The 26,401-nt window shown below is 53.3% G+C and overlaps 1 protein-coding gene across 1 annotated transcript in view; it reads left to right on the top strand.

Moving 5' to 3' along the window:
- The window catches only part of LOC114703973 (copine-5), a 53,329-nt gene extending 30,446 nt beyond the window's left edge, over nt 1–22,883 (top strand). The window contains exons 4-11 of the mRNA XM_028885020.2: nt 1,629–1,732; nt 3,106–3,145; nt 3,329–3,405; nt 8,231–8,290; nt 10,042–10,092; nt 10,346–10,409; nt 22,106–22,209; nt 22,685–22,883. Coding sequence (XP_028740853.2) covers nt 1,629–1,732; nt 3,106–3,145; nt 3,329–3,405; nt 8,231–8,290; nt 10,042–10,092; nt 10,346–10,409; nt 22,106–22,209; nt 22,685–22,883 — 699 coding nt within the window. The remainder of the gene's footprint in view (nt 1–1,628; nt 1,733–3,105; nt 3,146–3,328; nt 3,406–8,230; nt 8,291–10,041; nt 10,093–10,345; nt 10,410–22,105; nt 22,210–22,684) is intronic.
- The last annotated feature ends 3,518 nt before the right edge of the window (nt 22,884–26,401 follow it).

Below are 26,401 nucleotides of genomic sequence, written 5' to 3'. Positions count from 1 at the left end.
GGCAATGCATGGGGATGGTGACTGGGGAGCCGTGCCCTCAAGCCTCAGGAATCAGCCTATGTGGAGGAGCCAATAGGAAATGAGAAAGCGTGAGGCTTGCAGAGGAGGCGGGGCCAGGAGAAGGGGGGGGGCGTGAAGCTGGGATTGGCAGGGCCACGATGGGAAGGCCCTGAATCTCACTGTATGAAAGTGAGCAAGCAAGACAGAGCAGAAGGCTCTCCAAGATGGAAGCCCTGTGGTCGATAGCACAGTCTCTCGAAGGACATCTTGTAATTTGTGTACCTTCTACCTATCAGAAGGGTGTCGTTAAGCACACACCTATAATCCCAGCATTTAGGGCAGAGGCAGGTGTATTAGGAAACCAACGCCATCTGGGGCTACACAGCGACTCTGGGACTAGCCCAGGCTACACCCTGAGCCCCTGTCTCAAAAGAAGAAACAGGAATGTGTGTTGGGTCCAGCCCACACTCCAAGGGTGGCAGTAGGGGGAGGTGGATCCTCTAGGGGGCTGCCTCCCACCTCGGAGTCTCGTGTGACAGGAGCTCAAGGTGGATCGTCAGCTACTTAGAGAATGGGAGGCTAACCTGGGGTACATGAAACCATGTCTCTCTCTCTCTCTCTCACACACACACACACACACACACACACACTGAAAACGTATACCCCTAATTGTGGCATCAGAGACAATGGTGATAGGGTTGGGTGGCTCAGAGAAGTAAACCTTTGGGGTGGATTATCTAGAAGGTTCCCAGGAGGAGGAGGTGTCAGCACTGGGCCTTGAGGGATGGGAGGACCTGTGTGCTAGTTTTATGTCAACTTGACACAAGATATTGTAGTCAGAGAAGAAGGAGCCTCAGCTGAGGAAATGCTTCCATAAGATCCAGCTGCAGGCAAGCCTGTAGGGCATTTTCTTAATTAGTGATTTACAGGGGAGGAGGGCCCAGCCCATGGTGGGTGGTGCCATCCATCAGCTGGTGGTCCTGGGTTCTATAAGAAAGCAGGCTGGGAGCTGGGTGATGGGGGTACACACCTTTAATTGCAGCACTCAGGAGGCAGAGGCAGGTGAATCTCTGAGTTTGAGGTCAGCCTGGTCTACAGAGCAAGTTTCAGGACTGCCAGGGCTACACAGAGAAACCTGTCTCAAACAAACAGACAAACAAAAAGCAGGTTGAGCAAGCCATGGGGAACAAGCCAGTCAGCAGCACCCCTCTATGGCCTCTGCATCAGCTCCTGCCTCCAGGATCCTGCCCTGCTTGAGTTCCTGTCCTGACTTCCTTCCACCATGATGTGGAAGTGTGAGCCGAAAACACCCTTTCCTCCTCAAGCTGTTTTGGTTGTGGGTTTCATCCCAGCAATAGTCACCCTAACTAGGACAGCCTGCCTGGTGGTGAAGAGAGTCCAGGCAAAGGGTACAGCCTGGGCTAAGGGCAGAGCACACAGGGCCCCTCAGGTGTGACCCCACCTACCCTCCAAGAGCTTCCTGGAGCTCATACCTGGGGAGGGAGGAGGGGGTGTGGAGAGAGGTATCCCTGCTTGCAGGAGGCAGCACCCAGAGAGAGCCCGCAGGCCAGTGCCCAGGGACTGGGGCCACACTGTCCCGTCAGTCACAGCGGCCCCTTCTCTTGCAGTTCGGACGCACCGAGGTCATCGATAACACGCTCAACCCAGACTTTGTGCGCAAGTTCATTGTGGATTACTTCTTTGAGGAGAAGCAGAACCTCCGTTTTGACCTGTGAGTGGAAGGTGGGGGCTCACTCGGGAGTGACAAGGGACGGGGGATGAGGTCTGTGGGACTCGGGCCTGGGGTGACGGGGTAGAGGTAGAGAAGCAGGGAATATTCTGGGAGCTCAGGAAGATAAAAGTGACAGGCAAAATCTACCTCCTGTCTTACTAGGGTGTGGAAAAGGAGGTGCCAGATCTTATCCAGAATTTTATCATTTAAGTGGGGGGGAGGGTTTGGGGGGGTGAGGCGCCTGACTCTGGGGGGCATCCATGGATGGGGTTTAGGCCTCCACCTATGTGACTTTTGCTCCCTGGCATCCAAGGTACCTGGTGGGTGGCCTCTCCCCACATTGGGGGTGCATCTAGTCTCCTCTCTGCAGAGGTCAGGGGACAAGTAGGCTCTGGTGTCTGTGTGTCCACCAGAAAGAGGGACAGGGCCATCAGGAGGGCTTTTCCCTCTCGGTGACCAGGCAGGGAGTTTGTGTTATTTCCAGGGGCTGTGAGGGCAAAGGGCAGTGTCCCGGAGAAGAATCGATAGAGAGGGAAAGGAAGGGGCTGGGGCCTGGAGGAATCTGGAAAAAATTTGGGGTCGGGCTGGGGGAGGCAGAAACTTGGGAGCTAGCGTGGGAAGCATAGAAGGGCTGAGAAGTGTGAACAAACATGGCCCGTGACAGGACAGAGAAGTTTGGTGACAGTCTGGAGAGGCAAGATGCTCCAGACAGTGGGTGGTGGTGACCCCTGGCCCTTAGCAGGGGCCCGCGTTGGAGCCTAGAGCAGGGGAGGCTGATGGAGGAAATGTGGCAAGCAGGACCCTGGGAGAGGAGCCTGCGGCCTAGCTGGCTCCAGGAGAGGGACCAGCTCAGCCGGCCTGCAGCCCACACGGGGTAGCCATGCCTCCCCTTCTTAGGAGTGACCCCTGCGCGGGGAAGGAGAGGGTGTAAGTACAGAGCTGCCGGGCAGACCACACTGACGCCAACTGGGAGTGATGGGTAGGGTGACTCAGCCGTCTGTGATCCAGCCGGGATCCAGGGTCCACTTGTGCCGTTTTCCATCCTTAGTGAGATAGAACACTTGCGCAGGGAAATGAGTAACTCTTAAAAAAAAAAAAAAAAAAGAATTATATTTGTTCGTGTGAGTATATGTGTGTGCCGTGGCAGAGTGTCGAGGCCAACGGACAGCTTGTGAGAGTTGGCCTTCCTTCGGGTGGGTCTGCGTAAATCCCAAGAGACCCATAGGACTACTCTTCAACCTGAGATCTTCCCCAAGATTGGGACAGGAGGAGCCTCCAAGACTCCCAGTGCTTACAGAGTACACTTGACAGCCAGGCAGGGTTAGGTGGGATGTCCCCTGTCTGCCATTACCATTTCTCTGTGTTCCCTGTAGATACGACGTGGACTCCAAGAGCCCGGATTTATCTAAACACGTGAGTTCCGCCCGTGACTGCCCAGCAAGCCCAGGCTATCACTCTTGAATGCCATATTCTGGCTGGGCCCTGGGCTGCCCTCGGAGAGCGTGTATCTAAGGCTGCATGTTGTCACTTCAGTGGGGGAGGGGTGGCTGTGAACATGGTGGCTGACGCTGGTCTCTTCTGCTCCTGGGTCTGCAGGACTTCCTGGGCCAGGCCTTCTGTACCCTTGGAGAGATCGTAGGGTCCTCTGGGAGCCGCCTGGAGAAGCCTCTCACGTAAGTGTAGGAGGGGTCCAGCCTGTTGGGGCGGCTCCCCCTGTGATGAGCCATCTTCTGCCCATCCTGCTGAGAGCCTGCTGGTGTCAGGGCATCAGACAGCCAGGGCTTTCAGAGAGGGATCCCAGGCCCTGCTCACGCTCTTATACCTTCTCACCCTGCTCATTTGCAGGGATCCAGGCTGAGTTATTAGAGCTTGTAATCCTGCGGGGAGGGGCGGTGACTGAGAACTGGCTAGTCAGTTTGCAACCCTGCCTCTCTAATTGTGTGGGGCAGAGACCGGAGAACACCTGGGAAAGTGATACGCTTCAGGCCACTCAGCCTGAGGGAAAGCCGGAGTCGGAACCTGGGCTTGATTTGCACAGCTCATCCCTCAGCTTATTCGCTGTGTGTAGATGTGTAGGTGTGTGGGTGTGTAGGTGTAGGCCTGAACTAAGAACAGGCTGGGGCTGGGGGATGGGGTGGGGGCTCTGATAGTCTGCAGAACTGGACAGAGCTCTTAGGGAGGGCTGTCACTCTGAGCGGCCTCTGGGATGGAGTCTCCAGGATTCCCACTGTGCAGCTGGGCATGGCTCCTTATTATTTCCGAGGAAGCCCTAGGGATAGGGCCCAGGCAAGGGCAGGCAGGAGACAGGGGGTTCAGACTAAGCTGAGCGTGAACCCCTCACTTGCTTCTGCCTGGTTTCTGTCCTCACACTGTGGTTCATAACTGTAGTGTGAGTCTACATAAGTGTGTGTGTGTGTCTGTGTGTCTGTGTGTCTGTGTATAAGTATGTGTATGTGAGTGTGTATGCATCTGGGTGAGTGTATGTGTGTTGTGTTTTGTGTGAGTGTGTGTGTGTGTGTGTGTGTGTGTGTGTGTGTGTGTAGGGAGTAGACTTCCATAGACCCTTGCCTGTAACTCCTCAGTAACTACATGGTAGCACCAGGACCCCAAGAATGGTTTCTTTTTCCCTTCAAAAGTCCCATCTCTGGGTTTCCAAAACATAATAATAACTATCATTTATTGAAAAACTCAGGTTTGGAGGTTCTGGAGCTTAAAGAATTGGGGGCATTTTTCAAAAAAAAAAAAAATGACACCAGAAGATGGGGAGACAGCTCCGTGGGAAAAGCACTCAAGCATGAAGAGTAGATCCCAGCACCCAGGCTTGGCAGCCCATGCCCCCAGCCTTGGGAGGCACAGACAGCGTTCTTGGCCGGCCGGCTGAATTGCAAAGCTCCGGGCTCAACTGTGAGCTGCTGCCTTGGTTTATAAGGTGGAAAATGATGGAGGAAAGATTAGCCTGTGAACACACATATCCACATGCACGCACGCACGCACGCATACACACACACACACACACACACACACACACACACACACACGTCCACCCGCACATAGGGTACAAATTCACATTTGCTAGACAGTCCCCAACATATCTTTAACTGATTCTTTAAGAACAACAGCAGGGAGTGGCCTGAGACGGCTCAGCAGTGAAGAGTACTTGCTGCTCTTGCTGAGGACTTGACCCACATCAGGCAGGTCACAGTTACCTGTCACTCCAGCTCCAGGGGATCCAAAGTCCTCTTCCAGACTCCAGACACCTGCATGCATACACATAGGCACACATACATGTAAACAAAAATAAGACAAATCTTAAAAAAAAAACAGAGTTTAGATCTCATGTGTCCTTGGAGGCTTGAGAGTAGCAGAGATGTACAAAGTCGTCCCTTTTTCTTCCATTCATTTAGGTTTTTCACAAAAACAGCAAAGATTTAATTTAGAATTTTAGGGGGTTTTTGGTGGTTGTTTTTTTAGGTTTTGCATGTGAGTCTTTTGTTTTGTTTTTTTGAGACAGGGTCTTTCTATGAAGCACTAGCTGGCCTGGAACTCACTATGTGGACAAGGATGAATTATAAATTTAAAGAGGCCCCCAAATTTTATCAGTTCACAAGACTGGAAAGATGACTTACGAGTTAAGAACACTTACTGCAGGGCTGGAGAGATGGCTTAGCGGTTAAGAGCACTGACTGCTCTTCCAAAGGACCTGGGTTCAATTCCCAGCACCCACATGGCAGCTCACAACTGTCTGTAACTCCGGTTCCAGAGGATATGGTACCATCACACAGACATACATGCAGGCAAGACACCAATGTACATAAAAATAAATCTTGAAAAATTAAAAGAATACACACTGTAGCCGGGTGTGTGGTGCACAACTTTATCCCAGCACCCACATCAGGTGACTTACAACCATCTGCAACTCCAGCTCCAAGGGACTAGATACCTCTGGTCTCACGTGTACACACCCACATGCAGGCGCGCGCGCGCGCACACACACACACACACACACACACACACACACACACACACACACGGGTTAAAAATAGTAAAAAATTTAAAAAGGAAAGAAAGAAAAGTGGGATTTTCCCAGGAGAAATCACAATTAGCTCTTGTTCAGGAGCAGCGTGCAGGTCCTTTCCTTCAAATTTACATATTTTAAATTTATTTTGATTTACTCTTTGACGGTCTCACATATGCGTACAATGCATTTTGATCCTCTTCATTCCCAATTGCTCTCTCTCTCTCATCGCCTTCCTACTCCCTCTGGCTGAGAAGCCCAGGAGTGTGTCTCCTACACTTCCAGGCTCCCACCCAGGTCCAAGCCTAACCAGTTACAGGTCCATTTCCTGCTTGCTGTCACCTGTCCACCTTGGGGCGGGGATGGAGGGATCCTTCCCACAGAAGATGAGCCCAAGGACGAGCGAGATCTGAAGTGGAGAGTCACGGGGATGCGGTGGAGGAGGCGGGTCCTTTCCCCAGAAGGTCCTGTGTATCTAAGTTTAGCTGTTCATGACTAAACCCCACAAGCAGCTCCTGTTGACTGGGCGTCTATTCTGGGACAGATGTGAGGGTCAGTGTTTTGCTAGTGAAACCTATGCAGGAAGCCCTCAGTGTTCATGGGGCTCCACATACATGTACTCTAGTAACTAAATACTTTTAAAAAGGCTGCATGTTCCTGAATGTGTGCCGACGTTTTCCTGGCCACTGTTCCCTAGACAACACAGTATGGCAAGCCTAGGTTGAACATCATACCTGGGTGAGGCATCATAAATCACCTAAGGATGGCTTCAGATATAGGAGATGCCAGGCATGGTGGTGCATACATGGAACCCAGCCCTTGGGAAGTGAAGGAGGAGGAGTTCAAGGCCATCCTCAACTACATAAGTCGAAGGCTAGCCTCAGCTACCTGTTTATAAATAAATAGTAAAATAAAATGGGGGAAGAGTGCGTGCGGCTCTTATTCAAACACTGTGGTGGCCTTGTAAGAGATTAGTGCATCCAGAGGCCCTGTCGTCCCAGAGAGGACCAGGAACCAGTTCCTTGTGCCTACGAAGTGTGGTTCGTTTTGTTGCGTGTGTGTGTGGGGGGGGATGTTGAGATAGAGTCTCACTACAGGGTAGTCTCAAACTCAGGCCCCTTCTGCCTGGGCCCAGTGAATCCTGGGATTGCACGCATGTACTGCCACACTCGTTTCCTTTGAGTTTTGGTCAGGACCCAGGGTCTTCATCTACAGCCCATGAAAGCCTCAAACAGATCCTTCTGCCTCAACCTCCCAAATGCTAGACCTGTGGGCATGTGCCACCCTGCCCTGTCCAAGGTGCCCACCGAGTTCATTTCTGCTAAAGCCTGTCTCTCTGGCTTGGGCTGATTGTAGATTTTCTTCTGTCTTGGTGGAGTCACCCTTCTGTGTGTGTCCGGTCAGTCCAACGCTACCCATGTGACCTCAGTTCCTTAATCGACTCTTTTCTCTTAAAGTTTATTTTTATTTCATGTGCATTGTATTTTTGCCTGCATGTATGTCTTTATGAGGGTGTCGGATCCCCTGGAACTGGAGTTACAGACAGTTGTGAGATGCCATGTGGGTGCTGGGAATTGAACCCAGGTCCTTTGGAAGAGCAGTCAGTGCTCTTAACCACTGAGTTACCTCCCCAGCCCCCCTTTTTTTTTAAAGTTTTTTAAAAAAATTATTATTATTATTATTTTTTAAAGATTTATTTTATTTAGTATGTATACAGTATTCTGCCTACATGTGTCCTTGCAGGCCAGAAGAGGGCACCAGGTCTCATTACAGGTGGTTGTGAGCCACCATGTGGTTGCTGGGAATTGAACTCAGGACCTCTGGAAGAGCAGTCGGTGCTCTTAACCATTGAGCCATCTCTCTAGCCCCCAAAAATTATTTTTATTTAAGTGTGTGTATCTGTATTTGTGTGTGGGTGTGTGCGCTTGAGTGCAGATTCCCCTGGAGTCCAGAAGAGGGTGTCAAGTTCCCAGACCTGACTGGGGGCCTCCTGATGTGGGCGCTGGGAACCAAACTTGGTTCCTAGCTCTTAACCACTGAGTCATTTCTCCAGCCCCTTTGAAGGTCCTGTCTCCAAATACAGTCACACGGGGTGCTGGATTTGGGCCTCTGGCATGCGAGCGGGGAGGACCTGTTAAGCCACCGAGGCCCAGAGATGTGACTCGGCCAGTCTCCCCCTGCAGCAGGTGTCTGGGTCTCCACCTCAGGGTTGCTGAGTCGGCCTGAGGCATGTTTGTGATATGCAGCCCGGGGGCTGCTGGGGCTGCTGGTCTGGAGCCCCACTCTGAACACCTCGGGGGTAGCATGATTTAGGGCTTCACCCTAAGGTCTGGGAAATGTTCCCTGTGTGGCCTGGGCTCTTGGTCCTGTTTTAATGACTTCCAGGGCAGAAACTTGGGTCCAGGCATCCTCAGGCCAAGTGTTCTGGCCTCTGGAGACAGGGGTCGTGGCTCATGCTTGGCTTTCTCTTCCTGTCCCCACAGGATAGGCGCATTCAGCCTCAACTCCCGGACAGGCAAGCCGATGCCGGCTGTGTCTAACGGGTAGGTCAACACGCGGCTCTGCCCCTCAGGCCCTTCCGCACGGGTAGGAAGACAAAGGGTCTTGGGTCCCCCCATCAGGTCTCAGCCACCAAGATGACAGCCTACCCTCCTCTATGCAGGCCCAGCGGGAGCCTGCCGAGCCTTGGTGGCTCTCGGATCTTTGGGGAGTAGGGAGGGGCTGGGTCCTCTCAGTTCCCTCTTTCCCTCCCAGCTCGGCCCCCTTCTCTTTCTCCTCCCTTTTCCTCATCTAATACCCCCCCCTTGGCTCTCCCTCCTTCACGGTTTCTGTTTAAATATCAGCTTTCTCCTGTCTATGGAGTTGATTTGGCTCAAACCCCCCCCCCACACACACACACAGATACACACACACACACACACACACACACACACACACACACACACACACACACACACACACTGCTTCCGTAGCTCACCGGCTACAGAGGGCTATCCACTTCCCCTGCTCCCACCCCGACTTTGTGCTTTTGGCTGACCTCATAAAAAACGTGGCCAACACAGACCCTCCGTGGTCTTCCCTCTCCTCTCCTGAAGAGCCTCCCTCCTGCCTTCTTTCCCATAACCAGGTGGGCCTAAGGGCCTTTGGGGCTGAGTAAGGGGGTCCCACCCAGCCTCCTGCAGATGAGGAAAGAGGCTGGAGGAGCCACGTGTGGCCCCCCCTCACAGCTCAGGACCAGTGTGGCTGCTGGTTTATGGGGAGAGGGGACACCAGCGAGCTGAGGGGGAGCACAAGCAGACGTAAGAGGGGGATAAAGTCCAGAGGGAGAGAGGTGGGAAGAGGAAGGCCAGGCTGGTGGGAGCAGGTTGAGGCAAGAGAGGAGGATAAAGCGAGATCAGAAATAGAAGGTGGAGTCCACGGCAGAGCAACAGATGGAGAGCCAGGGGCGGAGGAGGCCGCTGCTGAGGACTCGGTCTGGTCTCCACCAGGCCAGGGTGTGGGGCCAAGTCACAGCACTGCCCCCTGCCTGGGGCAGGTGTGGTCCCGACTCTGCTCATCCAGTGTGGAGAAACCTAGAGCGTGTCTTCAGCCCCAGGAGGCTCCTCGGCTCCTCCCAAGGCTGGTGCTGGGGAAAACTCATCAGTGCATCTCAAGGGTCCCACGTACAGCGTGCTGCCGCCCTGAGCCAGGCAGGAGGTGGGGTCTGGATTTCACAGCGCCCCACCATAGTGCGGCAAGAGTGCAGGGAGGGAAACTGTGTCATCTAGAACCTCCTCTGCGCCAGGCACTGTGTGCGCATGTCAGGAAAACAGTCCACGTCACTGTCATGTATGTGCAGGGGCAGACCCCTGGTCACAGCTGCTCCACAGCCTCACATATGACTCTTCCCCCTCAGTGACCCTATGGTCCCCTGTCTTAGTCTCAAACCTTAGAGTGGCATGAGCTGGTTCTTGGGGCATGCTCGCCCCAGCCCCCACATACAAGAGGAGTGGAGTATCCTGAGCAGATCCCCTCTCTTTGACTTGCCTTTCTGGAGGGGCTTCTCTGCTGTAGATGGTCCCTTCTGGTCCTGCCTGGCCCCTCATTAAGTGGGGTATCTTTTGGCCCCAGAGGACCCCAGCCAAGGAATTCAAATGGAGGTAGCTGCAGGCAAGAGCCATGGAGAGGACCCCCTCCCCTAGCCCACCCTCAGCTGCTCCTCCCTAGTGAAGCAGACTGGCTCAGAGCTGGAACCCCAGGGGACCCTGGGTAGCCGGGTACAGGGTGGCTAGCCCACAAGGTCTTTTGCCCACAGAAGTGGTCTTTGGATGGAAAGCCTCAGATCCACTGGTCCGGAAGCTTCCGGGTGAGTCTGGGTGCTGTTGCCAAGACCTCCCTGGTGGGCCTTGGGAGCCGGGGGCGGGCCACCCAGGCTGAGGGCCTAGCCCCAGCACACAATGCTCACTCAGCCACACTGCCCAGGCACTTCTGGGGACTTTCTCAGGGGTGTTGGGGGTAGAGGCCTGGATGGCACGGGCCGGGCGTGGGAACGGCTGACCCAGGAGTGTCGGGTTGGTCTGTCCCCGTCTGGCTTCTCATTTTGGTCTCCTCTTCCTCAGTGGTGTCCCAGGGAAGAAGTGTGGCTCCATCATCCTGTCTGCAGAGGAGCTGAGCAATTGTAGGGTGAGTAGCAGTGGGTACTTCTCCGTGGCCCAGGATTTCCCGTCCCTGGAGGGAGCCCCGGTAGACAGGGCTCCTCGTGACCTGGCTGGCGTGAGACTGTGACACCAGAGCTAGAAGGTTCCATCCTTACGGCTAAGCAGGGTGAGACCCAAGGCAGGAAAGACCAGTCTGCACCCCAGAGCCAGGCTCCTTCCAGGCCCTATCCCGTGGCCCTCAGCCCAGCACTGATGACCGAAGCCTTTCCGGCCTTGGGCACTTGACATTCGGTTGTCCCTTTTCACTTTGTCTCTGGCATCGGATGACACCCCCCCTGGGGAACAGAGAGAGAAAATGTATATGTGTGTGTGGGTATAAGTGTGAGTGCGTGTGCATGGGTGGACGTGAGTGTGGGCAGGTATGAAAACGAATGGGTGGGTGTGGCTGCTGGGAAGCCAAGAGTCTGCCGTTCCCAGCAGCCTTTGGTTCTGACGCTTCGGTAGGATTGTGGAGATGCGGGTAATGGGGGTGGCTTACCACCGAGAAAGGGGTCAGGGCTCTGAGGGCGGATAATAAGGGGAAGTGAGGTCATGATGCTGACCCTTTGTCGGGCGATGAGCGCTGCTCCGTTGGCTTTGGGTTGCTGTGATAAACGCCACGACCAGAAGTGGCTTGGAGAGGAAAGGGTTGATTTCACTTCATTGTTGTGGGACGTCAGGGCAGGAGCTGGAGGCAAGAGCTTGAAGCCAGCTGCTCACTGGCTTGCTCTCAGGAGCATGACCAACTAACTAGCTTTCTTAGACAGTCCAGACTCACCTGCCTAGGGACGGCACCGCCCACAGTGGGCGGGGCCCTCCTACATCCATGAAGCATCCAGAAAATGCCTCAGAGCTGACGAGAAGGCTCAGGGGCTGAAAGTGTGTTGTCCTTGCATTCGACCTGAGTTCAGTTCCCAGTGACAACAATGTCACGTGGCTCACAAATGCCTGTAACCCCAGCTCCAAGGCGACCAAACGCGTCTGGCCTTCACAGCACCCACATTCATGTGCACACACCCATTACACATACTTAAATATAATAAAATGAAATCTGAAAGAAAATGCCTCCCAGAATGGCGGTGGACCAGCCTGATGGCGGGAAACCCTTCAGCTGAGGTTCCCGACTCCCTGGTGACTCCAGGTGTGTATAAAGTTGACGGCAGAAGCTGGTGATGACAGGACACTAGTGCTAAGACCTAAGGTGAGAGTCTTGCTTGTGCATGGGGGTCAGGGGAGGACTTGAGTGAGATTCCCTTTTCACCCAAGACGACAGCTTCTCTCTGAAACAAGAGCAAGCAGGCCTTGGCTCTATTCCAGGTCAGGCTGACTGTAAGATCAGGACTCTGCCCCCAGGCCACCTAAACCAGGCTTCCCTGAAGTCAGTGAGGAACCCCTCATGAGGCAGAAGGGGTTGTGGGGGGGCCTGGGTATCTGGGGACAGGGCTCCCCTGGAGCTATAGGAAAGAGAAGGAAAAACAAGACTTCCTGACCTGCCTGGATCAGAGCGACATTTCACCAGAATCCACCGGTTTAGAAACCGTGACAGAACAAGTGTGATGTCATACATTCATTCCTTTTAGAATGATAATAGTGGGACCAATCCCAGCACTCAGGAGGCAGGAGCGGACTGATCTCTGTGAGTTCGAGGCCTGGTTTACATAACAAGTTCCAGGACAGCCAGGAATACATAGATAGACCCCATCTTAAAAAAACAATCAAAAAAAGAATCAATATGGGGAACTGGAGAGATGGCAGAGTGGTTGAGAACACTGGCTGTGGGGTTGGAGAGACGGCTCAGCGGTTAAGAGCCCTGCCTCTTCCTGAGGACCTGGGTTCAATTCCCAGCACCCACATGGTGACTCACAACTGTCTGTAACTCCTGTTCCAGGAGATCAACACCCTCTTCAGGCATGCACATGATGTACAGACAAAAATGCAGCAACTCTTATACACATAGAACAAAACACATATATGTATATGTGTGTGTATATATATATATATGTGTGTGTATGTATATACATTAAAGAATCAACGTAGGGTCTTCCCTTCTTAGTAAGTCTAAAGCCCTGGTTTTTATCCCCATATCAAATAAGCCAAGTGTGGAGGTGCAGGCCTGTAATCCCAGCTCTCAGGAGGATCAGAAGTTCAGGGTCACCCTCAGCTATATGGTGAGTACAAGGCAAGCAGAGCCACAGGAGACTGTTCCGTTAGAGTGTGTGTTGACGTTGAACAACATTTTCAAGGCACGGATGTTCTAGGTGGGAAGAGGGGCTTTGTAAACCTCTTTAACGTCTGGGGTCCTAGAAGATACCAGAAGGGGCGGAGGTATGTCTCAGCTTCAGAGTGCTTGCCCAACAGGCAGAAGGTCACGGATCCTCCCCTCGAATGGGCGGGGTGGGGGAGACCACGGGGATGGTCCCGTCTGTGTAGGTAGTGTGCTGTTCACACGGCCTGTGTGATGATGTTAGGCCACACGAAGGGTTCATAGATGTGGACTTGTTTATTTGTTCTCTTGTGTAGCATGAGGCTTCTAACACTTGGTAGTCAAGGTCCTCGGTTTCTATGAGGAGACTGAAGCATGGAGAGATGAAGCCCAGGCAGGGCCACACGGTCACCAGTAGAAGTGATTTGGACCCAGGCAGCTTGTTCGGGAGCCCAGACTTTAGTCATAACCTTGTCCTTGGGGGCCTGCCTCTGTGTGGAAGCAGAATTGGCTGTAGAGAGGTGGCCGGAGGGATGCCGCAGCTGCTTTCCTGGTGGCGGCGGCCCTCCCTGTCTGTTCAGCTACCCGAGTGGAGAGCAGGACACTGGGAATCAGGCTCGTCCAACCTGGACACCCGGGGCAGGGCTGGCTTCGGTCGGTCGGTGTGCCCTGAGGATCTGATAAGAACCAAGGAAGCCCAGCAGAGCACTTCGTGACGACAGACACTGTGTCTGCTGAGGGCCTGGCTGCCCCGACTAGGCCTCGAGCCAGGGTACATTCTCCTGTTGCTGAGCCAGAGCCTCAAGGTTCCCCTGCTGAGGGGCCGTTGGGTTAACTGATGGGGATAAGGGTGGTGACTGCCTGATAGATGCTCAGGAGAGGCTGAGGGGAAATGCTTGATGGTCCAAATCCAGTCTCCCCTGAGCTCTTAGCCCAGCAGCCACCTCCTCCTCGGTGTATCTTTAAATACCGTCAGCTAGGGCACTTTGGACATTCTGAGCTCAGGTGCGCTGGTGCTCTTAATTGGTTTCCGAGCAGCTTGTAAACATCTTCCTTTACCACCTTAGACGCCCCCCACTTCCTCTTCCTCCCTCTCCCTGCTCCTCCCCCCTCTTTCATCACCATGAACACGGTAGTCTCCTTGGTGGAAGCTGCGCCCCGCACAGGGGAGGTTTGGGGGCTCCCTTCCTCCCGAGGCTGTCGGCTCCCTTTTCTTCTGGCACATCTTTGGCTGAATTCTCTCTTTTCCCTAGAATCCTTGCAAGGAAAAGAGACTAATTCTCAGCATCTGGCTGAATTAAAATAATTACATGTGAGCAGCTTTGCAGTTCCCGCTTTGGGTGGGAGGACCAGAGGGGGAGGGTGGGCTGTGGGTCTGCAAGGCGCGGGGCTTCTTCCTGCCTTCAGCCTGGAGCCTGCGTGGGTGGCCAGGGACAGCAAGGGATGGAGTGGATGCCAGCCTGTCACAGGCTTACTTTAGTAAGTAAAAGAAAAGCCTTGCTCATGTCGAATATTAATGCCAAGAAGGTTCCTACAATCAGATTGGGTGCAAATACAGTTGGGGTCCTTATGTTGACCCCAACTGGTCAGCTCCCTAGTCACCCACATTTCTCCATGCCCAGTGGGGATGCTGATGTATTTCTGCAAGGTCCTCGGCTTCCTGAGGCTCTTGTTGACAAACACACCTTATGCTGGAGCTGGAACCCAGGGCCCTGCTCAGGATGGGCAAGCAATCTACCACTGAGCTATATCACCAGCCCTCTTTTTTATTTAAAAAGAAAGAAAAAAAAAGGCGGGGGGGGAGACCATGTGTAGTGACACACGCCTTTAATCCCAGTACCTCAGAGGCAGAGGCTGGCAGATCTCTGAGTTCCAGGCCAGCCTAGGCTATATAGTGAGACCATGTCTCAACCAGAATAGGCCAGGGACAGTTTCTCAATAACTTGGACCGGTGGCCCTGTAGGTTCTGTGGGCTTATCTCCATCAGTGAAGCCAGCTCGGAGCATTGGAACTGGAATTCAGAGAGATGGGAGGTGCCGGCTGCACAGGCCATGGAAGGCCAGGACTCCTTGGCTTTTCTGGTTGGTTAGATCGTCATGATTAGTACTCATCCTTCAGGATGCTGATGGGGGTGGGGTGGGGAACTGCTTCACCTGTACCAGCCAGGGAAGCCCAAGCTTCATACTGTAGCATTCTGGGGTTCCCCCCACCCGGGAACGTTTCTAGACTGCTCAGAAATGCATTTGTTTCAAGTCAGAAAGTAAGTGTTTCAACCTCTCTGCCTGCTGTCCCCCAGAGTTCTAATTTAGTGTGAGAAATGCCAGCTGGCAATCCCAGCCTCTGCCCCGGCTCTCCACCCTGTCAGACCCACTGCCTCTTTTTATAACACATACTTCACGACATTCTTGATCCTGAAGGAAAATCCGTGGGCGTTTTATTATCCTTGCCCATGTGGAAAAGCAGGTAGGAGGTAAGAAGTTCTTGCAGCCAGCTCCCTGGGAAGCAGGTAGCCTATGCAAAGGTCCTGGAGTCAGGAGAGAGAGGTGATGAGGGGTCAGGTGGGCTGCAGGTGGGGATGGTAGCAGGAGGGGCTGGATTCTTTTTCTTTTCTTCTTTCCTCACCCCTTTGTTTTGAGGGGATAGGGTTTCAAGATAGGGTTTCTCTGTGTAGCCCTGGCTGTCCTGGAACTCACTCTGTAGACCAGCCTGGCCTCAAACTCAGAGATCCTCCTGCCTCTGCCTCTCTGCTTGGATCAAAGGTGTGCTGCATGTGCCCAGGGAGGGGCTGGATTCTGTGAAACCTTCCAGCCAGGGAGTTCAGGGGACTGGAGGGTGGTGTTTCTCCTTGCTGCGAACTTTGGAACGGAATAGCCATGGGAGGGAAGGGGAGAGAGAAGAGGAAGCCGTGGGTGAAGTGGGTGTGGGGTGTGAGTCCTCTGACACTCAGTTGCATTCAGGCTGAAGGGTAGGGAAGGCGTTTCGCCCCTTCTAGAACAGACATAAGCATCCTCCCTGAAACGCAATGTATAATTTCTTAGTCTCAGAAATAATTTCTCTAGTCAAATCAAAACAAAACAAAAGCGCCGTCTCTGATGCTTAAATATGTGTGTGTATGTAATATCACATTAACCATGTTAGCCTGGGGAGATGGTTCAGTGGTTAAATCACTTCTGCACAAGCAGCGGGACCACAGGTCCCATCCTGAGAACCCACACACGGATGCTGAGTGGGTGTGGTAACCCTGTAACTCCAGCCTCTGAAGGTGGAGATGGACCCCCCTCCCCAAGAGCAAGCAAGCTAGCAACCGTAGCCACAGTAGCCTGCTGCTGGTTTGATTGACACCTGCCTCATAGAATAAGATGGAAAGTGATCGAGGAAGGTGCCCAACATCAGCTTCTCCTCCAGCCTCTACACACTCAAGCACATAATGCACACGCACTTGAACATATTTGTACCTACACACGTGAATGTACATACACGTGTACACACATGTGGGATAGAACAAAGGAAAAAAACAATGTTAATTCTGCACAAGTTGGGAAATATAGAAAAATTGCCCAAAGATAACCATTGTTACTGACATTTGGAGGACTTTTTTTAAAAAGATTTATTTATTTATTATGTATACAGAAGAGGGCACCAGATCTCATTACAGATGGTTGTGAGCCACCATGTGGGTGCTGGGAATTGAACTCAGGACCTCTGAAAGAGCAGTCGGTGCTCTTAACCTCTGAGCCATTTCTCCAGCCCTATGGAGGACTTTTTTTAATGACTGCATATATACATCTTCTGGGGTACAATTTGGTACCTAGTGGTTTTGTTTTGAGACCTGGTCTCACTGTGTAGCTTCTGCTGGCCTAGAATTTGCTATTTGAGACCAAGTCTCAAACTCACAGAGATCCTCTTGCCTCTGCCTCCCAAGTGCTGGGATTAAAGGTGTGCACCACACGACCAGCCAATATGGTACCTAGTATTTGGGCTGCAAGTTCCTGTCACTAGTCTTAGAAGTGAGTATTTCATAGCTACCTCTTATCCTTATTGGATGGGTGGACCATCGTTTATTGATTATAGTTTCTCCTGCGAAACATTTAAATAATACTGCATTAAATAGCTTATCCTTTTTGTTTGTTTTTATATGTGTTTATTCACTTTGTGTGTGTGTGTGTGTGTGTACGTGCTTGTATGCGCGCGCGTGCATACAAGCATATGTACGTATGCCACAGGAAGCATGGGGAGTTTTCTCCTTCCACCATGTGGGGCTTGGCAGGCTTGGCAGCAAGCACCCTTACCCACTGAATCATCTGTTTGTTTATTTCTGAGACACCGCCTCATTCTACAGTCCACACTGGCCTAGAACTCCTTCTCCATCCCACACGGGTCTCAAGCTCCCAGCAGGGCTCCTCCTCCTGCGATCCCACGCATGCGCCGCCATGCCCGGCTCACATCCTATTCTAATTGTTTCGTTTTCCTTCCGAGGAGCAATGGATGTAGGTCAGCTTCCCAGACCGCAGACTCGGTGAGTGGGAGGGAAAGTGGTCAGCGGAGGGTTTCAGCTTCCAAAGGATCAAATCAGCAGACCCACAGCGGACTGGGTTGTTTGGGAAGTCGGCCATCACCACAACAAAGAAAAGCCAGCTTGACCCCAAGGCCCTGTCACAGTTAATGTAACCAACAAAGGCTCTGTCTCCCTGGGCTGTGTGACCAACACCGATCTGATGGACATCGGCACAAGGCCTCCGCGCTGATAACCCCTCATCCACCTTTCTCCATCTCTCTTTCCTCTCTCTCTCTCTTCTCCTACCCGCGTCCAACCCCCAAACTCTCCTTGGCTCCAGGTTGAGTCACCTCCTGATGGGATGTAGTTTTAGAGTCCTAGATAGATTTGATGTGTGTGTGTGTGTGTGTGTGTGTGTGTGTGTGTGTGTGTGTGTGTGTTGGGGAGGGGCGTATGCACACACCAGTGTGCAGTCCCATGCAGGGCCCAGGGAAGGACATCAGGTGTCCTCCTGTCCTCCTGTATCACTTTCCACCTCGCTCCTTTGAGGCAGGATCTCTCCCTGACCGGGACACTGCAGGGCTTTTGTTTGTGTGGCCAGGCCAGCCGGCAGCTGGCAAGCACCACACCTTCCCGTCTGTGACCCCCCCCCCAGCACTGGGGTGACAGGCTCATGAGACCGGCTGGTTTGCTCTGTGGGTGCTGGGATCTGAACGCAGGTCTGCGTGGCTGCACAGCAAGTACTCCTCGGCTCACTGTGGCCCTCTTTTGTGGTGGTTGTTTATTTGTGTGTTAATTTTGAGGTGGTCTCACTAGGTAGCCCTGGCTAGCCAGGAACTCACAGAGATCTGCCTCTACCTCTGCGACACTATGCCTGGCTCCAGCCCTCCTTTTTAAGTAACACTCTGTGTGTGTGTGTGCGCGCGCACATATGTATATGTGGGCATGTGTGCCTTTGTGTGTGTGTGTGTGTATATGTATGTGTATAAGCATGTATATGCATATGTGTGTATTTGCATGTGTATGTATGTATGTGTATGCATGTATATGCATGTGTGTATGTGTGTGTATATATGCATGTATCTGCATGTATGTGTGTACATGCACTTGTGCTTGCTTGTGTGTTTGTATGTCCATGTTCATGTAGAGGCCAAAGGATAGCCTTGGTTATCATTCCTCAGGCGCTGTCCACCTTGGGATTTTAGACAGGCTCTCACCAGCCTGGAGCTCACCAGTGGGTTAGGCTGGCCAGCCAGCGAACTCCAGGGTGAGCCTCTCTCTGCCTGTCCAGTGCTGGAATCGCAAGCTTGAGTCACCACAGGTGCTGGGATTTGAACTCAGAACCCAGCACTTTACTGACTGAGTCATCTCCCTAGCACCCTGATCCCACCCCTGTAGACTCACATACACAATCTAGACTCAGACACACACACACACACACACTCACTCACAGAGCACCTTTTTATCTGACTGAAAAGAACAGTGTGCTAATTCTAGGAACTCTGGAAAATCCAACAGACCAAAAGGCAATAGATACATCATGCGAGGTCCCGTTGTCCATTTAAAAACGTCCTCAGGCTTGGCTTGTAAGTTGATTAAGAACTCAAGCGCCACTGTTTGCCAGGTGCGTGACTCCAGGCGAAGTTACTTGACTTCTGTGAATCAGCTGCTTTGTTTATGAAAATGTCCCTCGTTCATCATTTTAGTGTTTATCACGGATTTTTTTGTGTGTGCATTGATTCTTTTTAGTGATGTTTAAACATTTATTTTGACCATCGAGTCCTTGAGGTGCCCTTAACATTTCACATTTGCCTCCTGACCCGAGGGCAGCACCATGGGCACCATGCCTGTTGACCTCTGGGCCTGACCTCTGACCTCCTCAGCCTTCTTCCGGGGGTGGGGAGCTGGGAGGGCTGAGGTGCTGGAGGAAGCCTGGCCCTGTTGCAGAGAAAGGCTGCCTGCTGAATCTCGGAGGCAGAGCAATTAGCATGCGGGGATATGCAAATTGAAGCAATCCTGCTGTTTTAGAGAAACTTAATATGTTTTTTAAAAAGATAGGGTGAAAGGCAGAAATTGCAGGAAATTATATATCTTGGGAGCGGGTTTTATCTTCCCTGCCACTGATTCCCACGGGCTCCCAGGCTGGGAACAGCATCTCTTGGGCTCAGAGAGCCCCAACTCAGCATCAGACCCCCAAACCCGACCCTCACAGAAACCCTGGGATCCAGGCCACCAGCTCCACTCTCCCAGCTTCCCCTCAGATCCACACGGTGTCAAGAGTTCGACCCATCTGCTAACTGCACTGATGGGGAACAGGGGAGGTTCAGATCATCACCCTCTCCCCAGGCACAGGCTGTGATGCAGGTCAGGGATAAGGCTTGGCCAGCATGTGCCAGCCCTCGGGTCCCATCCTCATCCCAGGCCGGGACCTTGAGTCATTCCTGCGCCCGGGACTCCCCCACCGAGTGCCCATCAGGGACCTTTGCTTTGGTGACAAGCTGGAAATCTCTCTGAAGGTCCATCTTGCCTTCCAGGGGTCCTGTGTCGAGGTACAGCAGTCACAGTGGGCGCTAGGCAATTGTTGCTGGGTCTAGATTGTGTGTGTGTGTGTGTGTGTGTGTGTGTGTCTCTGTGTGTGTGCTGGAGTGGAGAAGAGCCTGCCGAGCCTCACTTATCTACCATAGACAGGAAACCCGCTGTCACACGGTCACACCCTGACTGAGCTTTCCACCCTGCTGGAGTTCAGAGCCTGCTTTTTTTTTTTTTTTTTTTTTTTTTTTTTTTCCCTTTTTAACTAGTTTGCACAGAGGCCCTTCTAAATGGATTTCACACTTCTCTGCCTCCTCCATTGGAGGTTATAGAACATAATTAAGCTTGCCTTGGGGATGCAGGGTCATTATTTAGAATTTCAGTTACGCATCTCTGGAGCTGTGCTGTGTGGCTTCCAGCAAGGGTGTTACCCACTCTGTTCTTCCGCCTTGGAAGTCTTTCCTTTATTTCTTACACTTTGCTTATTTGTGTTGCATGTGTATGTGTATGGGCATGCGTGTGCATGGCAAACATGGTCAGAGGACAGTGTGCAAGAACTGGTTCTTTGTTCCCACTGTGTGGGTCCCTGGGGTTGAACTTACTCAGGCTTAGTGGCAGGAACTCAGCCTTCGTGGACCCTTGTGTGAGAACGTGCGTGCGTGCGTGCGTGTGTGTGTGTGTGTGTGTGTGTGTGTGTGTGTGTGATAGGATTTCACTATGTATTCCTCCCTGGCTGAGTAGTCTGAAACTCTCACTATGTGGACTAGGCTGGCTTTGAACTCACGGAGATCTGGAAGCCTCTGTCTCCTGAGTGCTGAGCCCCTCTTTGGTGTAAAACAGGCAGGAGACCAGGGTCCAGCTCCTGAACTGTTGACGGGATGAAGTGCACGTAGACGTAAGGTCGCGGTGGAGATGGCACCGTGGGTAAAAGCGCCTGCTGTGCCAGTGTTGAGGACCTTTGAGTCCCCAGACTCCACAGAAGAACCGGATGGATACTCGGTGCGAGCGGCTGTCATCCCAGGATGACATCCGCTTCCTGCAGCGTGGTGGGAAGAAGCTCCAGGCCAATCCTCAGAAGCTTCGGGACGGCCAGCCTGGCCTGTGAAACAGTGAACAACAGAGACTGTCTAAATGAAGTGGAAGGCAACTAATACCTTGGTTGCCCTCTGCCTTCCACAATCATGTACACACACACACACACACACACACACACACACGTATGCACGCCCCCCCCCCCTTTTTTAAATCGGTGGGCGTGTTATATACAGCCTGGTTATACTGCCAGCCACCAGTGTTCTGCCACCGTTCCGTCTTCACGGGTGATTCGCCTCCACAGGAGAGCCAAGAGAAGCTGATGGACAGCAGGTCGGACCCCAGGGTCTTCAGGCACAGCTTGCCTTTCACCGGGGACACCACATTGGGCTAGGTGAAAAAGTGAACTTTGATTGACATCTGCCACGCCCGGCCAGGGTCCCCCACAGCTGGGGGCCAGGGTTCTGAAAGGTCAGAGTCTCAGAGGACAGAGTCAAGGAGTGGGGTGGGGGACTTGTGTCCTGAGGGGTAGGTAGGGGTGGGGTAAGCCTGAGAAGGATGAAGCCTGAGGGAACTGAGTCTGAGAGAGGTGTGACCCTACCCAGGAAGGGGGCAGGGTCCTCAGAGGACTTGACTGCCTCTTTGCAGATGTCAGGGCCGTGGGGCAGAGAGCTGTTCTGGGGGTCAAAATTAGCTCTGCTTGGTGAGCTTGGTAAGCCTCCCCTTATCCTCCCACCCCCTTCCCCACACCCTCCCTGTTCCCCACTGAGAGCCTTTGGCCCCTGATCTATTCCTTGTCCCGCCCCCCCTTAGGGTGTTGGGTGGGAACACTGGTTAGTGGGAGAGGATGCCTAGCCTCAAGTGTCCTCTAGGAACCACACAGGAATATGAGGGTAGGGGCATGGAGGGCACTGCCAGGCTTTAGGGTTAGCAGGCCATGCTCAGAATGGCCTTGGTTTGCCATGTCACCATGGTGAGCACTGGAGGGATTACACACGGAACATGTCATCCCTTGACCTCCTGTGCTTCTCACACAGCGAGGGGAACCAGAGGCTCTGAGAGGTTACCCGCCTTCCTTGGGGGTCACATAGCGTCAAAGTGGTAGAGCCAGGGTTTGAAATCGGGGCAGCTTCAGATCCAGCTGCTTCTCCAGCCCGCTGGTCCTCCAGGCCTATGCACTGATTACTGCTGGGGAAGTGGTTCCTGTGTGCCACGGGTGGGCCCAGCACTCAGGAAGCAGAGACAGGTGGATCTCTGAATTCTAGGCCAGCCTGGTCTACAGAGCGAGATCCAGCACAGCCAGGGCTACACAGAGAAACCCTGTCCCCAAAAACAAGCAAACAAAAGGTGCTACCCACCCTGTCTGCCTCTGCCAGTCCCTGGGATCCCCCTGCCTCACCACCCTGTCCTCCCTCCTTTCCAGGATGTGGCCACAATGCAGTTCTGTGCCAACAAGCTGGACAAGAAAGATTTCTTCGGGAAATCCGACCCCTTCCTGGTGTTCTACAGGAGCAATGAGGACGGAACGTGAGTTTCCCTGACCCACCCCACGGCACCGAGCACCAGGCCCGGCTGGGGGTGTGTGGCCACCCCGGGGCCCCTGCTGTGTGGAGCTGATGCCCTGGTGAAGCCACTGTGGGGACCTGGCACTGACGCTGGGAGGCGCTCAGCGGTGGTGGGGGCTGTGAGTGCCCTGGGGCGTGCGCAAAGGCAGGGTTAGAGCAGAAATGCCTCCTCCTGCACCAGCCCCTCCCTCCCAGATCTGAGAACACCCGCAAAGGCTCCCAGCTGCATTCCAGACCGGGCAGGGCTGTGACTTTTCCCCATGGCTACCAAGCGTATGTTCAGAACTAGAGTGGAGACCCTGTTCTCCCTTTCCTCTCATTAAGCTGGATCTAAGGGAAACATACACAGCGCACTGGCCAGTGTAGGTCAGCCACACAAAGAAAGACCCTGGGCTGAAAATCTGAGAACCTAGATCCCCCCTTCCCCCCCCAACCAGCTGTGTGACCCAGGGCACGTTACGGCCCCCTCTCTGGGCCTATATTCTCATCTACGAAATGAAGCGGTTGGATGAGGTGGTCTCCATGGTCTCTTTAAGCAGCCGGTTCTGGGATGCTACAGAAGGCGGAAGTGATGAGGCCAGGAGGGTTAATTGGAGAAAGGCGGCCAGGAAGAAAATGGGTCCTTGGGTGGAGTGAGGAGCAGAGTGCTGGACGGCCAGAGAGCCAACCTGGTGCAGAGCTAGAGCCAGGGCACACTGGCCTCCTTGTGCTGAAGTGTGCACACACGTGAGTGTGTGTGTGAGTGTGTGTGTGTGAGTGTGTGTGTGAGTGTGTGTGAGTGTGTGTGTGTGTGTGTGTGTGTGTGTGTGTGTGTGTGTGTGTGTGTTGGGGGCAGGGCAGCAGCAGCAGGCAGGAGGTGTGTTTCCACGCAGGAGAAAACTGATTTTTTAAACCTGAACTACTGAGCAGGAAATTAGGTGTGACATTTGCATGACAAAGGGCTTTGTCTCTGGAGGACTCCCAGCAGGGTGCTTTAAATATTCCCGAACGTTCTAACTTGGTTTTGGTGGAGGGAGGAAGAGGAAAAGGCTGGGGGGCGGTGTGTCCGCTCTCTACTCGGGTGTCCATGTACTGTCCCCTCTGGAGAGGCTGAGCCCTGGTCTGTAGTGCCCTGGTGGAGGGGTAGGAGGAGGGTTGGCGTCAGGAGAGTGGTGGCCCTGGGAGGCCGTGGGCAGTGGGCGGTGCGGGAAGGATCTGGGGTTCGTGACTGTGGCTGACACGGGATCCAGTGGGAGGTGCCCGAGCTGAGCTGTGGGTGGAGCAGGGCAGGGAGGGGCAGAGGGGCATCATGGAGTCCCGTGGGGACCAGAGCTGAGGCCTTTTCCTCCTCGTGAGTCAGGGGATCCCAGAGTGCTAGGGATGCCGAGGAACTGGTACAGTGGCTGAGGCCTTGGGAGTTATTCGGGTTGAGTGTCTCTCGGGTGTGACAGAGCTTCCTGAGGGGAGACCTTGATCCCTGAGAGGCCTATGGGGTACTGGAGAAATTGACCGGGAGCACACAGCAGGGACCAGTGCCCTTTCCTCCTCAAGGCAGACTGGGCTGGAGAGGAAGGGTGGTGGTCATCCATGTGTGAAGAGAGGAGAGGGGTGGGTCATGATAGGGAGGTCAAGGTAGCAGGAGCTAGGGCAGTTGGCCACCTTATACCTTCAGTCAGGAAGCAGAGCATCCCAAGTCCAGGAAATGAATGGCGCGTGCGTGCGTGCGTGCGTGCGTGCGTGCGTGCGTGTGTGTGTGTGTGTGTGTGTGTGTGTGTGTCTGTGACTCTGTATGTCTGCCTGTGCGACCATATGTGTCTGTGACTGTGTGTGTCTGTCTCTGCCTCTATGTGAGTGTCTCTGTATGTGACTGTATATGTGTCTGTGTGTGAGAGACTGCGTGTGTCTGTGTATGCGTCTGTGTGTGTGTGTGTGTGTGTGTCTGGGTCTGTGTGTGTCTGTGTGTCTATGACTATGTATGCAGGTGTGTCTGTGACTCTGTGTATGTCTGCCTGTGTGATCGTATGTGTCTGTGTGTGTGTGACTGTCTCTGTGTCTGTGTATGAGTCTACATGTGTATGTGTCTGTGTATGCATCTCTCTGTGTGTGACTGTGTATGTGTGTGTCTAAGTCAGAAGATAACTTCTGGGAGTCGGCCGTCTCCGTCGACCATCCGGGTCCTAGGGATTGGCTTGGGTCATTAGACAAGTGCCTTTTCCTCAGCCCCAGCCATTCTTCTTACACTCAGGGATGCACAGCTGGCCCTAGGACTGGGACTCACATCTGTCTGGCAGATGGTGACACTCTCCTAAACTCATGCTCCAACTGTGCGTCAAAAGGAACGGTCTACCGGGACCACTTGGCATAGTGGAGCCCGGACCAGGGGAGCGCAGAGGGGAGCCGGGAGCCTGTGGATCTGATGGGAGGTGCAGCAGAGCTTAAAGGGAGCAGTTTGAGGGAGTGCCTGAGACAGAAGCAGGACACCCGGCCTGGGAAGGAACATGGAGGAGAGAACTGGCGGGGTGGGGGTGGGGGCTAAGGAGACCCACTTGAGCTGTTGGCCGTGAGGAAGGACAGAGGTCTGCATGGGAGGCCTGAGGCGGCTGGGTAAAGCCCACCCTTTGGTGGAATGTTCCAGGGTAGATCCCTGAAGCCCAGGATGCCTCTGCAGCCTGGCTCCTACAGACATCTGCTCCTTGTCACCCTCTGTTACCCTCGGCCACCTGCCCCAGCCCCTGGCACTGGGCCCCTCCTGCCCCATACCTGTCCCTCCTCCAGCTCTAGGGTTAGCTACAAGGTCTCCCACGTGGATGTCACACTCAGCAGGTGGGCGAGGAGAAGCAGAGAAGAGAAACACTCAGCCTGGTGACAGGGAATGACATTTTGACTTGAAAATTGCCGAAGAAGAAGCGGCACAGGCTGTGTGGGCTCGGGTGGGGCCCTGGCGCTTCCTGGTGACCTTTCCAAGCTGGAATGTCACTGGGGTGGGTGCTGGGAGAGCTTTGCCCACCCTGAGCAGGGCTGCTCCTGAGATGGGGGCTCGCATGACTAGGGGAGTGGGCAGGACACACAGCACAGCCTATCCTCGTGATTAACAAAGCAGGTTCTTGGATTCCAAGGGGGGGGCGGGGGGCGCTCAAGGAACTCAGGTGGCCAAGGAGAGGGCTTTGCCTCCACTGGACTGAAATGCCCACGAAAACAATGGAATCACTCCCCAAGATGCACAGCTCCTGCTTAGTTTTTTTGGTTTTGTTTGTTTGTTTGTTTTTTGAGACAGTATCTCACAATGTAGCCTCGGCTGGCCTGGAACTCGGAAAGACTGGCTGGGCTGCCTCTGCCTTCCAAGTGCTGGGTCCAAAGGTGTGAGCCACCATGCCCGGGACGGGGGGGGGGGGAGGCTCCTTTTTCTTTTATTGTTTTGTTTTTAGCAGGCCCTTGGGCTGCTGGAGGTAGAGCTCAGTGCTATCAAGCATCTTACCTGCTAAAATTGCCTGGCCCTCATCTGTTCCTTTTAAAATATGACTGGAAACCAGTGATGGTGGTGCACGCCTTTAATCCTAGCACTCAAGAGGCAGAGAGCAGGCGGATCTCTGTGAGTTCCAGGACAGCCTGGTCTACACAGCGAGTTCCAGGACAGACAGGACTACATAGAAAACCCTGTCTGAAAACCAACAACAACAAAAACAAAAATATGACTTGGGCTTGAGAGAATGGCTCAGCCATTAAGAGCGCCTACAGTTCTTGCGTGAGATCTGAGTTTGGTTCCCAGCAGCCGGGAGGTTCCTAGCCTCCCATAGCTCAAGTTCTAGAAGATCCAACATCCACTACTAGCCTCCACAGGCCATTGCAAATTGTGGTACATAGAAACTCCCTCAAGCACATACAAAAATGAAATAATTTTTTTGTTTGTTTTTTCGAGACAGCCCTTGGCTGTTCTGGAACTCACTCTGTAGACCAGGCTGGCCTTGAACTCACAGAGATCCGCCTGCCCCTGCCTCCGAGTGCTGGGATTAAAGGCGTGCGCACCACCGCCCGCAGTTACTTTCTTTTAATGGTTGATAACTAGCATGGTATTGTCAATTACTTGAATCCACGAGCACATGAAGCAATCACTCTGTGACTCGTGACCAAGGCGAGAAGATGAGAAATAAGTATGCAATACCTACAATGCACTATTA

Source organism: Peromyscus leucopus, chromosome 16_21 (genome assembly GCF_004664715.2).
Source record: "Peromyscus leucopus breed LL Stock chromosome 16_21, UCI_PerLeu_2.1, whole genome shotgun sequence".
Classification (NCBI taxonomy): domain Eukaryota; kingdom Metazoa; phylum Chordata; class Mammalia; order Rodentia; family Cricetidae; genus Peromyscus; species Peromyscus leucopus.
This window is presented reverse-complemented; position numbering and strand designations above follow the sequence as displayed.